This window comes from Orycteropus afer, unplaced genomic scaffold, assembly GCF_000298275.1.
Source record: "Orycteropus afer afer isolate SDZICR_OR568_19922 unplaced genomic scaffold, OryAfe1.0 scaffold00007, whole genome shotgun sequence".
NCBI lineage: Eukaryota > Metazoa > Chordata > Mammalia > Tubulidentata > Orycteropodidae > Orycteropus > Orycteropus afer.
Window position 1 is genome coordinate 24,635,002 of NW_006921594.1, and position 15,687 is coordinate 24,650,688.

Here is a 15,687-nt window from a genome sequence, read left to right on the forward strand (position 1 = left end):
AGTTGTGGTGCTGGTGAAGAATGCTGAAAGTACCATGGACTGCTAAAAGAACTAACAGATCTGTCCTGGAGGAAGTGCACCCGAAATGCTCTTTGGAAGTGAGAATGGCCAGATTTCGTCTCACCTATTTTGTTCATGTTGTCAGAAAGGATCATTCCTTGGAGAAGGAGGTCATGTTTGGTAGGGTGGAGGGTCAATGAAAGAGGGGGAGGCCTTCAACGAGATGGATTGACACAGTGGCTGCGATGATGGGCTCAAGTATAGCAGGGATAGTGGAGTTGGCACGCGATCGGGCAGTGTTTCATTCTGCTGTGCATGGCATCACTATGACGACACCTAACAACAACAACTTGTGGTTTCTGGCCAAACAGAAGACAGGCATATGAGCTGAACATTTACATTAGGCAGTAACACTCCTTGGAGAGCTCAGTCATGGAAGAATAGAAGGGCTGTGTATGCACAGAGAGACAGCTCAGGAGGCAGGAGTGCATGGGAGGGAAGGACACAAGGAAGAGGTAACTATGGGGAGGAAGTGGGAGGGGAGCTGTTGCATTGTGGGAAATTGCACTCAATGTCATGAGACAAAGTGTATGTGTCCTGTTGTATGGAAAGTGAATTTACTCTGTCAACCTTCACCCAAATCACAATAAAATAAATAAATAAATAAATAAAATAGCATTAGACATGAAAAAAGCAAGAGGTCATTAAAAAGACAAGAAAGGAAGAAAAGACCGAAATGGATGTCAGAAGAGACTCTGAAAATTGCCCTTGAATGGAAAGTAGCTAAAGCAAATGGAAGAAATGTCAAAATAAAAGAGCTGAACAGAAGATTTCAAAGAGTAGCTCGAGCAGACAAAACCAATTACTATAATGAAATGTTCAAAGACCTGGAGTTAGAAAAACAAAAGGGAAGAACACACTCTGCATTTCTGAAGCTGAAAGAACTGAGGAAAAATTTAAGCCTTGAGATGCAATATTGAAATATTCTATAGGCAAAATATTCAATGATGCAGGAAGCATCAAAAGAAGATGGAAGGAATACACAGAGTCACTGTACCAAAACATTGGTCAATGTTCTTCTATTTCGGGAAGTGGCATATGATCAATAATCAATGATACTGAAGGAAGAAGTCAAAGCTGCACTGAAGGAATTGGCGAAAAACAAGTTTCCAGGAACTGATGGAATACCGATTGAGATGTTTCAACAAACGGATGCCCTTCTGGAGGCACTCACTTGATTATGCCAAGAGATTTGGAAGGTACCTCTCGGCCAACTGACTGGAAGAGATCCGTATTTGTATCCATTCCAAAGAAAGATGATCCCCCAGAATGTGGAAGTTATTGAACAATATCATTAATATCACATGCAAGTAAAATCTTACTAAAGATAATTAAAAAATGGTTGTGGGAGTATATTGACAGAGAGCTCCCAGAAATGCAAGCTGGATTCAGTAGAGGACATGAAACGAGGGATATCATTGCTCATGTCACATGGATCTTAGTTGAAAGCAAAGAATACCAGAAAAATATTTACTTGTTTTATTGACTATACAAAAGCATTTGATTATGTGGATCATAACACAAATTATGGATAACACTGAGAAGAATGGGAATTCCAGAACACTTGATTGTACTCATGAGGAACCTGCACATAGATCAGGAGGCTGTTGTTTGAACAGAACAATGGGATACTGCATGGTTCAAAATCAAGAAGGGAGTATGTCAACAGTGTATCTTTCACCATATTTATTCAACTTGTATGCTGAGCGAATAATGCGAGAACCTGGATTATATGAAGAAGAATGTGGTAACAGGATTGGAAGAAGACTCATAAAAACCTGTGATACACTGATTACACAAGTTTGCTGGCTGAAAGTGAGGAGGACTTGAAGCACTTACTGATGAAGATTTAAGACTACAGTCTGCAGTATGGATTACAACTCAATATAAAGAAAACAAAAATCCTCACAACTGGTCCAACAAACAGCTTCACGATAAATGGAGAAAAGATTGAAGTTGGCAAGGGTATCACATTACTTGGTTCTACAATCAGCACCAATGGAAGCAGCAGTCAAGACATCAGACGATGTATTACATTGGGAAAATCTGCTACAAAAGATCTCTTTCAAGTGATGAGAAGCAAAGATGTCTCAAAGACTAAGGTGCGCCTAACTTAAGCCATGGTATTTTCAATTACCTCTTATGAGTGAGAGCTGGACAATCAATAAGGAAGACAGAAGAAGTGTTGATGCTTTTGAGTCGTGGTATTGGAGAAGAATGCTAACAGTACCAGGTCTGCTAAAAGGACTAACAAATCTGTCCTGGAAGAAGTGTAGCCGGAATGCTCCTTGTAATCGAGAATGGCCAAACTTCGTCTCACCTACTTTGGTTATGATGTCAGAAGGAACCATTCTCTAGAGAAGGATAAAGTAAAGTGGAGGGTCAATGAAAAAGGGGAAGGCCCTCAATGAGATGGATAGACACAGTGGCTGCACGATGGGCTCAGGTATAGCAAGGATCATGAGATTGGCACAGGACCAGGCAGTTTTTCTTTCTGCTGTGTACAGGGTCGCTGTGAGTCAGACATGACTCGATGGCACCTAACAACAACAACAACTGGTGATGCAGTGGCTAAAGCATTTGGCTGCTAATCAAGAGGTTGGCAGTTCAAACCCTCTAGCCACTCCTTGGGAGAAAGATGAGGCAGTCTGCTTCCATAAAGATTTATAGCCTTTGGAGCAGTTACTATTAAAGAAAAAAAGAAAACTAGAGTTGGTTAGTGATATACTTAGGAGTGAAATATGTTCTTGAAAGAAAAAGTAAGAAATCTTATACTAAACTTTTATACTATAAAAATGATGTAGCTTTTTTGGGAACGAAATCTAAAACATAATATGCATTCTAATTATCCCATTAAATGGAGAATCAGACAGAACTTTAGTTTGTTGGATTAATAAGCCTGCTTTTTGTTTCACAGAGATTCATTGTAACTTAGCTTCTCATTTTAACCCATATTATCAAGGAGCCCTGGTAGTGAAATAGTTGAGCACTTGGCTGCTAACAAAGAGACGGTTGTTTGTACCCACCAGAGTCTTGTTGGGAGAAAAGACCTAGCGATGTGTTCCCACAAAATTTACAACCTAGAAAACCTTATAGGGAAGTTCTACTATATCCTTGTTGTTGTTGTTGTTGTTATGTGCCATCCTTAAGAGAATCACTATCAATTGGAATTGACTCAACAGCACACAACAATAATTTTAACATCACTTGTAGTAATTGCAGACAAATATTCCAATTCTATTACTTCTTCCCCAATGAATCATTTTGAGAAATAAATGCAACCACATCGGTTTGAAGTTAGTTGAGTCCTCAAGACTGTTCCTATTGTCCACTGCCAGTCCACACTAAGAACTAGCTTTGTCATTTCCTCTCTTAATTCTGCTTCCATCTAAACTTGAAGCAAAGCAAATATTTTCATTCTTACCATGATTTCCAGAGGTTTCCTGTTAACTTTGCAAATAGAACATCACTTTAAAAAGTAAGACTTTGTCACAATACTATCTAAGTAATATGGGTTCTGTAACATGTAAATGTCTACCTAATTTAACAAATATTATCTCAACAATTACTGTATACTATAGAAAAGCCAAACGGAATAAGACTCCTACCTCAAGTTGCTAAAAATTTAGTGCAGAAGATCATCTTTGTATATAAATACTAAAATGCAAGATATTATATCTCTAAAGGCAGTAATGTGTTACAAGTAGTCTAGACCACCTATAAGAAAGGAAGACTGTAAGGGGAGCTCATATTTGAATTGCTTTTTAAAGAATACTGTGGGTCTGTGAGGGAATACTGTAGAACATCAAGATAAGGCAATAAGAAGAGTGAATATGTTAAAATTAACTACCATATTGGATGCAGGAAAGATAGTCTTAAATTTCTAGTAAGGCTATGTGCCTTATCTACAACCCATCTCTTAGCTTGTAATACTCTGGTGGCTTGGGTGTTGCTATGTTGCTAGAAGTTACACCACTGGCATTTCAAATACCAGCAGGGTCACTCGTGCACATGGGTTTCAGAAAAGCTTTCAGACTAAGACAAACTGGAAAAAGGCCTGATGATCTACTTCCAAAAGTTAGGCAATGAAAACCCCCAGGTTGGAAGACACTCGGGATACACAGAGGCCACAACAAGCAGGCACATGATGGTGAAGAGTGTGGAGGGTGGAGCAATACTTCCTCCTTCTGTCCCTGGGGTCTCCATGCATCGGAGCCTACTCAGTGGCAGCTAACAACATGTGCCTTATGTTCTGTCCTGAGAACTGTGGCTTACTGAATAATTTAGCCCAGCTTTACTTGCATTTTTAAGTTTCAAGAACAAATTTATTTAAATGACTACAGCCATAATTTTTTTTTTAAATCATATTACACAATCCTATAGGGATATTAATTCTACCCTTATTTCAACCAGTGCCTTAGCTGAATCTGACTGTCACTGAGTATTTATTTTGTATCCACAAGGTGAATATAAATACCATTGATCTATGGAGGAGAGCATGCATATTGTAAACTGCCCTTGAGGAACTGTCTTCTACCAGAGTCCTTGAAGAGTTTACATCCTGATAACTCACACAACCTGACTAATATAGATGTAACTAATATAAAGGTTACCCTCCAAAGGAATTATTTATCACATTTAAATTCTTGTTTTTCCTTTAAGTGAAGGCATATATCATCATTACAATGAATGAAATCAATAGGTTACACTTGAAAATATACATTGCTTATATTCAAATCTGAACTTGATGACACACCAGAATTCCACGTGGAGGAATACTAGAAATCAGGAAATAGGAAATTTAATCCTGATCCCAATATTACTATACTCATGGACTTTTTTTATAGTATTCACTTATATTATAAAAGCTACTTTTTCTTCATCTCCAGCTATTCATATTCTAAACTCCCTACTCTATCCCCATCTTTCATTAAATGACAGTGTCCAAGGATTTTTTTACTTCTCCTCTTTTCATTCCAAGAACCAGAGTGGATGATTAAAATACCTAAAAGCATTATTATTATTTTTATGTTTTGTAGATGTGTGAAGCAGGCTGATACATTAGGAAGTAGCAGGATTTCAATGGGATGGAAAATGTGTCACATCCAAAGACGTTCAAATTCATTTCAACATTGTTTTTAACATTGTGTAAATGCACCAAAATATACTTGGCAGTAGAAATCTGGCCTTGCTATGTATGTAGCCTTATACTTACTGGGACAATTTCAGCCACTTGTTTTCAAATTCCACTTATAAGCCAAACATAAAACTTATTCTAGGCCACTGTCCTAAGCAATCAAACTAAATATGCAGTAGCCTGTTAGAAATCTCCTCTTGGTTGTCCATGTGCAAGATTCTGTATAAATGTTCTTGACTTTTCAACATTTGGGTTAAAACACTGTAGGCCTTCCAAATCTTAATTATATATACATTTCTTTGTTGACCTGAATACTTTTCCACTGTTGTTGTTGTTAGGTGCCACTGAGTCATCTCTGACTCATAGCGACCCTATGCACAACAGTATGAAACACCTGCCTGGTCCTGTGCCAGCCTCATGATCCTTGCTACACCTGAGCCCATCGTTGCAGTCACTGTGTCAGTCAATCTCGTTGAAGGCTTTTCTCTTCTTTGTTGACCCTCCACTTCACCACTTTACCAAACATGATATTATTGCTAATTCAAAAGCTTTAGTTTAATCTTTGACAGCACATGATTTATGGTATATATCTCTGTGCTTTTTCCTCTGTAATCTTTATCTTTTCTTCCATAAACTTTTTGGAGGCACTTATAAGTATTTCTCGAGCTTTCCCTTTACATCATCGATGAATAATATACACTGTTAAATGTGTTAGTTCTTCCAAAGGACATTTTACTTGTGCTAAGCATTTTGGGTTTTGATAATTTTATTTAAATCTACATTACATAAATCACCTACTCTTTTATTGGGAACACTAACATATCTTTAATGGTGTTCCTATTTTTACCTGAGCTGACATCATCTCACTGAGTCTCTTAGCCTCTACTACTAGGGTTTCTGCCGTACTACAGCTAAATTTTTCATTGCTTCCTCTATTAACTACTTTCTACATTCTTAGTCTTAAATGAAGAATGAGCTCTCTGCTCCGAGGCTTGGAGAACCCTCGGATGACAGAATTTCCTCTGAGCATTAGTCCTTTTTTCAATCAGATTTGTAAAAGTAGGGCATAGAATCATATACAGGCTTCTGTACAATTTCCGGTCATTCACTAAGCACAAATGTTTCCTCCAGGGTATGTATTTTCATCCCAATCCTTACAGAAATTACAGAAACCACCCCAGGTCTGGGCTGAGGTTGGGGATGGAAGTAGTATAGGGGGCTCTATCCAAAAGGGATAGTAAGAATAGAAATAGGAGGGAGGTATGTCTGGAATGTAAGTCTAACTCTAGCTTGGATAATTTGTGGGGTTCTTTACCTATTTCATATCTGTGTAAAATGAAGCTTCATTTTTAACTCAGGATAACTGATCTATTGAAAAAGAAACTATTGAGTGATTAAAATATGCCAGCTCTAGGAGAGTTATGCCAGCTACTGTGAATATGTAATAGCTGCTCTCAAAGAACTCACACTTCAGGGAAGAAACCCAAGGGAAACCTTTGTAAAGACTGGTGGTGCTTTCAGGTAGGAAATGCTGTCATAACATCATCAAGTCTGCTGAGAAAAGTTTCTAGTAAATTTGTAAATGGTCTTAAATATCAAACAGGCAATAATTATTTGAAGTTAGTGACAATGAAAAAGGAAGGATGCAATGTTTAGCAATACTTAATATAGTGTATAAAATAATGAAAAGTATATAGATAATTTAGAAGCATAAAAATAAGAGACCATTTCAATTGTTCTTAAGTAAATATTTAAGACCAATGGGTAAACTTGAATGACTGTCATGAAGATGCAAAAAAATGATTGATCTAAGAGTGTTGGGTAAATAGAGAAAATGACAGCTATTATACTATGCGTAGGTGTGGAAATACAAATCTTCTTCTGCTAAGGCAGAACCGGGGAAAAAGTCACAAATAGTAACCATATACTTCGAATTTACAATTTTTTCATCTCCTTCTCACTCACTGCCATTAAGTTGATTCTGACTCATAGCAATCTCCATTGGGTTTTCGAGGTGGTAAATCTTCCCAGAGTAAATTGCCCCATTTTCCTTCCACGGAGCAGCTGGTGGGTTTCAACTGTCAGCCTTCTGGTTTGCAGTCAAATACTTTAGGCACTGCACCACCAGAGCTCCTTCATCTACTTCAGGAGGCAAAAAATGTAATATAGAAACATTATTTAGCTCTTGTTATTGTTGTTGCTATGTGCTGTCGAGTAAGGCCTGACTCATGGCGACACCTCCTTGGGTTTCCAAGGCGGTATCAAGTAGATTGCCCAACCTTCCTTCCAAGGAGTGGATGGTGGGTTTGAACCACCAGCCTTCTAGTTAGCAGTCAAGTGCCTTAGGCACTATGCTACCAGAGCTCCCATTTTGCTCTCAGTAATTTATATTAACATTCAAAGATATTGAGGCAAAATTGATTAATTGATAATGTTATTTCAGTATTAAATATTTCAATTAATGTCACTACCTCATTAGATATTAGACTTTTAGTAAATGAAATGGTAAAATCACACTAGCCACAGTAAAACCATCCTATTTTAACAAAGAATATAGAACACAGCTTTGTAGATTTGGAGCAATTAAAATACCCAATTGAATTGTTACATGGAAAACCCAGAACAAAACACGCTAATGATGAGCCAATGCAAGCTACACAATGAGATACATGATTGTCAAATATGTCAAAAATCAAGTATTGTATGCATACAGTTCTGACTATGGCAGTCAATTAAAACCAGCTCGAAGAAAAAACTTTTGGTGAGGATGAATAAATTTTATTATTAAAGTCCAACTTCATCAGATAAGCAATAATTTTAGGGAAAAAAATGTATAACCACTGAAAACTCTGAATAAAATATTAAAGTGCAACATTAACTTACAAATCCTATCTTTCCATGATTGTAAAATAGTAAATATTTCTATTGTTGAAAACAGTATGATAGTAGTCATTAAAACATATGCATTCAATAGACTACATATTACTCAGTAGAGCATATATTTAAATATTAGTTCTACTGCAATCAAGAATATTTTTTTCAGTTTAAGTTGCTGAATTTGACTATAAAAAATAGAACACAGTCAGGTGAATGGGTAGAGTGCTAGTGCTAAATTTAATACATCAAGAAGAGTAAAGTGAAGATAGGTGCAGAAACAGTAAATTATCTCCCAATTATTCTTTTTGCCATTTTATTTTTAGTAAGGAGCTCTGGTGACATAGTGACTTAGGCATTTGACTGCTAACCAGAAGGCTGGAGGTTCAAACCCACCAGCCACTCCTTGGAAGGAAGGCCAGGCAATCTACTTCTGTAGTGATACTGCCTCAGAAACCCAAGGAGGGGTCGCTAATGAGTTGGGTTGGACTCGACTGTAGTGAGTTAGTGAGAACAGAATCCTACATTCAGAGGAAAACAAACAAACAAATAAAAATAATAGTTCACATTCTCTCAGACCTTTCTTAGGTCAGTCACTGAATTGTGGCAAGTAGATACAAACAGAAGTGGTGTATGCCACTGCCATAATATGTATTCAACTTCTGTAAATAGACAATTCAATTACATCCTCCACTACCCTTTCCTCCTTCCTACTATTTTAAGTGAAAAAAACATGGTGAATGTTAGAGAACCATCTTGGATCACAACGTGGAAAAAATGTGCTGATGAGAGTAGAGAATGTCAGAGAAGGAGCTTGGGTCCTGGGTGGTTGAGTTGACATATTCGCCCCACACGAAATATTACATGTGAAACAAAACAACTTCTGCCTTCCAATCACTTTTACTTTGGGTCTCTCTATAACAAAAGCTAACCCCCCAAAAAGCATGTTTCATTTTTACTGAATTTCTAACATTTTTTAAGAGTGACAATTATAATAATATCAAAATCACTTCGAGCTTCCCAAATGAAATCATTGTTGTTGTTGTTATGTACCATCAAGACGGACCTGACTCATAGTGATCCCTCCTTGGGTTTCCGAGGTGCTATCACTATGAGTCGGGGCCGACTCGATGGCAAATAACAACAACAACAACATCACTAGGGAAGTAGATTGCCCAACCTTCCTTCTGAGGAGTGGCTGGTGGGTTTGAACCACCAGCCCCCTGGTTAGCAATCAAGTGCCTTAGGCACTATGCTACCAGAGCTCCTAATGAAATCATTAGTGAAATATTAAATGAATTTTTATATAGTTCTTCACAATTTCTCAAAAACTTTACATGAAATATTCTAAGTCTAGAAAAATGGAATCTATTTGCTGGGTTCACCTTATATTTTATGCTGAAGTTCACATTATGCAACATTTTTGGCCTTCTTATTTTTCAAAAGTAAAATTTTACTATCTTGTGTAATTAATCCTAAATATTTTTTCTCTTGACAAATAGTATTCTTGAATTTCTTAATCATATAGCCATGTTATCAAAAATCATTCTGTAACTTACATGAATAGCAGAAAGTGAAAAAAAATGTTGTTTTTGTTGTTAGTAGCCATCAAATTTATTCTGACTCAGATAAATCATTTAATACCAGTGTTAAATTAAAATATCACATATCAAATGCAGTAAGATGTCCAAAATCTTTACCTGAAAATAGGAGTTCCTGGGTGGTGCAAGCAGTTTACATGCTTGACTGCTAAATGAATGGTTGAAGATTCTTAAGAGAGTTAGAGATTCCTTGGAAGAAAAGTTGATCTACTGACGAAAAATCAGCCACTGAAAACCTTCTGGGGCACAGTTCTGTTCCGACACACGGGGGTGGCGAGGGTTGGAAAGGACTCATCTGTCTGTTTCCTGTATGTGGTGGCTCATATGTTGTTATGATGCTGGGAACTATGCGACTGACATTTCAAATACTAGCAGGTCACTGAGAGTAGACAGATTTCAGCCGAGTTTCCAGACTAAGACAGAAAAAGGAAGAAGGACCTGGCAATCTATTTCTAAAAATACTGGCCAGTGAGAACTCTGTGAACAGCGACGGTACAGCGACTGATGGAGTACTGGAACATGGGCCCCTCCAGTTGGAAGGCACTCAAAATACGACAAGGAAACAGGCAGATGAGTGGTGGACATCTTTACACAGAGTCATACTTAAACAGAATCTTATTTTAATATTTGTATAATATCTGTGTAGGCAAATAATGCAATGGTAAATACTGAAGATCACAGAATTGTTACAATATAATCTGCTTCCACTTTTCCACTTATAATGGGCGTAAATGGAAGCATGGTATGTGACAATGAGAAGGGACTTCTTAAAAATTATATTTACATTTGTGAACAGAATTGTTATAGTCTTAAACAAGGAAAATGGGCCATTTCCTATGTGAAATAGAGTAGCTTTCAAATTTAATAATCAAACCTGACTTATGTAATAAAAACTGTTTCATTTCACATAAAGAACATATCTCTTAAGTAAGTTTAGAAAAAATAATATGTATTTGTAGTATCAGTATCATTATCTTAGGCAGAAGTGATTACAGGACTGGACCAGACCATATAAATCATTCCACTTAGTTTATTATAAAGCCTTTGTTATAGTTTTACAAGCTAAATATATAAGAACAGATTTAGTTAATATACCACTTGGAAGGTGAAGGAAAATTTAACAAGCATTTTTGTGTTACCACATGATTTTTAATATTAGTCCTCATGGTGAGGTTCAACAACATTCTCTAGAAAATGATACACAGTCTGATACTACTCAGGAAACTATTGCAACATTTTGTGTGAGCTGGCAGTTTATCTTTAATAAGTCTTTCCTACATCATTAAAATGATACATATATTCATCAAAGGAGGAATATTAGCATTAGCAAAACACCCATGTCTATTGGAAAGAAAATACTTTAAAAATCATCATAGTTATTAATCTATGCAATGGAGAAAAGAAAACTTGCTTCACAGTGTTATTTCAGTAATGAAAATATGGTAATAATGAGATATATAATATAAAAAATGCTTAGCAGTGTGCAGGCAAAGTTAGTGTTCAATCTCACTGCCTTCGAGTCGGATCTGACTCATAGCGACCCCTCCTTGGGTTTCCAAGGCAGTATCACTACTGACGAAGATTGTCCAACCTTCCTTCTGAAGAGTAGCTGGTAGGTTTGAACCTCCAGGCTTCTGGTTAGCAGTCAAATGCCTTAGGCACTATGCCACCAGAGCTAGTAGTAGTTGTAATGGTAATACAGTAAACTATGACATTTAAAGTAAACTTATTTACTGTTGGGAGCTCTGGTAGCCAGCCACTCCTCAGAAGGAAGGTTGAGCAATCTACTTTTGTAGTGATACGGCCTCGGAAACCCAAGGAGGGGTCACTATGAGTAGGGTCTGACTCCAGGGCACATAACAACAACATTTACTGTTGTTTTTTTCTCCCAACTTAGGCTCTTCTTGTTTTGTGTATTTTTTCACTTTGCTGTTAAATAGCTGGAAAGATACTCTATAGCATGGTATAGGAACTCATGGGTTTGTAAATACACATCAAAAACTTGTTAGTGACAAATAATAATTTTATTAAATTTGTTTGCTCTGTTCACTGATGTATCACAAACTCTCTGAAGAATACCAAGAATATGAGATACTCAACAAATATTTTAGAAAGAATAAGTATATCTAGATATCATTTTTTCCTGATGCACAAAGCCAATTATATGAAAATATTTTAAAAGCATTAAGTTCAATCTTTATTATGATTTTGCAAATGTTTCCATTATAACCAAGCGCATGAAATCTATGACAGCCAGAACTCAACGGGACCACCTTGCTTTTTTGGGTCTCACAAATTTTCCACCTTTGAAAGGGGGCAGTTTTACCACTTTTCTATCACTCCTTTATTAGTAGAAAATATTTGAATTTTCCTTTGCTGAAAGCCTTACACAGGCTAAGGCTTTCACAAGTTTTACTGTAACTCAAATGTCATTTGTCCAAATATGGTAATATTGGAAATGATTCATGGTAAAATAATCCATGTCCTAAAATCATTTGAAATATACATTGTTGTTGTTGTTGTTGTTATGTGCCCTTGAATCAGACCTGACTCATACTGACCCCTCCTTGGGTTTCCGAGGCAGTATCACTACGGAAGTAGATTGCCCCATCTTCCTTCCAAGGAGTGGCTGGTGGGTTTGAACCCTGCTGGTTAGCAGTCAAGAGCCTTAGGCACTACGCTACCAGAGCTCCTAGATTCATTCAATTAAAAAAGCATATTGAGCCACTACTATGTTTCAAAGATTGAGCAGCAAGTTGTTGTACAGCCTTCTGGGGGTGTCATTAATAATTATTTGAAAGAAATGATTCTCCCTGGATTGTACAGACATGTGTATTAACCCTGGTGACAGAAGCAAGGATGCAAAGATGGATAGGATCCAATCTCTGTCCTCAACATGTTAATGTCATGTAGCAGACATAAGTCAGAGCAGTAGAATGAGTTCTGAGTGCAATGGAGGACAATTCAGATCCAAAGCAATGCATAGCATTTCTTCTTAGGAAGATACTATGTTGTTAAAAATCACATCAGCACTAAAATTCATCATTTTTTTATTATTGTTAATTAGTTCTTCTTATGCTCTCTAATTATTTCTAAAAAACTAAACTTGCTAGCTCAATTTGTTCTGTACAACCAATCCACCTACTATAACTAAGTTTATCTTAAGAGTTTAATGTAAAACTTTTAATACTCACATCAAGATCATCTTTTGCATTGTAGTAGACAACTTCATTGCTCTATAAAAAAGGGGACAGAGAGAAAAAAAGTGCTTTATCAATTTGAGTAAAAGCATAAAAAACAAAAACACTGAACACATTTTGTATCTATTTTTGAATAATCAGTTCTTTATTCCACAAAGATCCATCTATTTTCTAAGAACATATTAAAACAGCATAGCAGTGATATCACAAGACTACATTTGTACTGGGGAAAAAGATCGCAATATAGTTCTGTGAACCATTTCTTGAAGGAATAATAAATGATATACTCATAAGGCAAATAAGTAAGATATGTACTTAAACCATTAAGTGATTGATGCACAGGATAATTCAAGAAGTGTGTAAGATAAGTGACTTGTTATGACTTCATAGAAACTATGGTTTAAATAACTATATCTGAGTGTTGAAATTCTTCTTGAAGAAATGTGTATATATGCTGGCAAGAGATTAAGTGTTAATTTAGAGGGCAAAAAACTATTAATATTACATTGATGATCTCATATTCTAGCAAAGTGGCCAATTAGCTCTGTAGCAAGAATATATATGGACAAGTCAGCCAGCTATCAATCCTTCGACAATATGTCATAAACATAAATTATAGATACATACTGTGTTACGTAGGGGAAGTGAAAAAGAACTGCTGAATAAAATGACTGGTAAAGAGTTTAAAATTTGTATTCCCTGTATCTCTGAGGCTAGCTCTATGCAATGTAAAAATAATCCACTTATAATGATTTCACTATCTTTCCTTCTCACCAACTGAGTGGAGATACAGCCAATTGTCAGTAGTAAATTGAGTACTATGTAATACATTCCTCTGTGACTCTTAAGAATCTCCAAACCAGATACATTACAATTTTATTAAAAGAGAAGATGTAACACACAAAAATAAAAAGCAGATGACAATAAAGAGTTCACTAAATTAGTACTTATCCAAGTATTTTCAAAAACAAATCATTAGTTATTCAAGATATTAATAGATGTTTCATTGACAACTGCATTCCATAGTTACATAACTTTAGAAAACAGTGATTTAAATAAAGTTAAAACTGTCTCTTTTCAGTAGGAATTCACAGACCCTTCAATGTACGAAAGGACATTACAAATCTCCAAGAGGAAAATACACCTTATTCTTCTTTCCAAACTAACTTGCCTCAGATGCAACTCCACTTTTTGTGTGACATACCATGGAACATACCATGGAACTCAAGAGCCACAGAACATAAGTCTCTATATAGATCATTAGTAAATAAACTAGTACATTGTTGTTGTTGTTGTTATGTGCCATCAAGTCAGACCCGACTCAACCAGTACATTGCTGATATATAAATTAATGTGGGAACATATGATTCATAATACTAAGTGTACTCTATGACTTCAAATTTATTTCATTTAGAGTCAACAGAACTACAACTACCTTTCAATCGATTTTGGGGGGAGGGGACAATGAAGAAGTACCTGGAGAATTTTAACATGCATAAAAAGTTCTAATTTCTGAAACATTTCTTATAGCAATAGCTTTGTAACAAAGTTAAAATATAAAATCAGAAAGAAAGAAAGTGTTCTGAATCCACCTGAGACTCAAACTTAATTATCAGTTTATTGATTTCTCTTACAGCTCTGTACTTAGGAGATAAATTTCAATTTATAATGTGTATTGCAATAAAAGTTGGAACACTGATTACATTTATCTTCACTTTAGTCTTTACTTCTTCCATTCCCTCGTTTATATTAACAGAATTGGAATATATAGAAAGCAAGTTGAAGCTACATTAAGTTTTAAGTGGTTCAGCAGCATCAGTTTCAACAGACATTCATTAAACACATACTGCTGTTCCAAGACAGATACAAAATAAGCGAGACATACACACACCTACTCTTTAGGAAAAATAATACATAAAAATCAATTATACAGAACAACTTACTATCTAGAATTACACTTGGATCATGAGAGTATAGCTAATAGACTAATCTGATTTGTTATTTCTTTTCTGTTTGTGACAAATGGTCACACTCACACATACAATTTATTTATTTTAACAATAAGAGCACTGTATACAATGGAAGAAGAGGGTATAAGTAAGATAAAGAAATGCTACTTTTAACTCAGACCAAATACTTCTATCTTAAGATAAGCAATGATTGAAATAAAAATAAAGAAAATCTAAATTTATTTGAAAACTTCCAATGTTTTTTTCCTTTTTACTGTCTATATTTTATACAAATCTGTATCACTTAGCTTTTCCATAACAAAATATAAATTGTTCCTAAAACTGTTATTAGACTGTTATATACAGTTTAAAGTTTATTTAAATGTTATGCATTTGTGAGAGGCTTTCTGAATTGTAGATGAGATATAATTTTTAAAAACTTATTTTTTTCTTTTAATCAGAAAAAGTACATTACGTATAAATTTACACTACATGTCAACATCCATATTTCTTCTTGTACCAAAGAATTTTATATTTCTAATTTTATAAGAGCTCTTTTTCTATACAATGTTTATTTCTCACAAGATCGAAATATAACTGTAAGAAAGAACAAAAATGTGACTATTTATAGAAAAACAAAACAATAAAACTTACAAAGCACTTAATCAAACATGTGTGACTAAGCTGTCATGTTTTAACAAGAAAACATAGGTTTTAGTGGAATGTGCAGGAGCTCTGGTAGTGTAGTGCCTAAGGCATCTGACTGCTAACCAGAAGGCTGCCAGTCCAAACCCACCAGCCACTCTTTGGAAGGAGGGTTGGGCGATCTACTTCCGTAGTGATACTGCCTCGGAAACCCAAGGAGG

At 35.8% G+C, this 15,687-nt stretch overlaps 1 protein-coding gene across 1 annotated transcript in view; it reads right to left on the reverse strand.

Annotated features, from left to right (window-relative positions):
• CACNA2D1 (calcium voltage-gated channel auxiliary subunit alpha2delta 1) overlaps positions 1–15,687 on the reverse strand; it is a 635,761-nt gene that overhangs the window by 231,029 nt on the left and 389,045 nt on the right. The window contains exon 5 of the mRNA XM_042781442.1: positions 12,867–12,908. Within this exon, the coding sequence (XP_042637376.1) occupies positions 12,867–12,908 (42 nt within the window). The remainder of the gene's footprint in view (positions 1–12,866; positions 12,909–15,687) is intronic.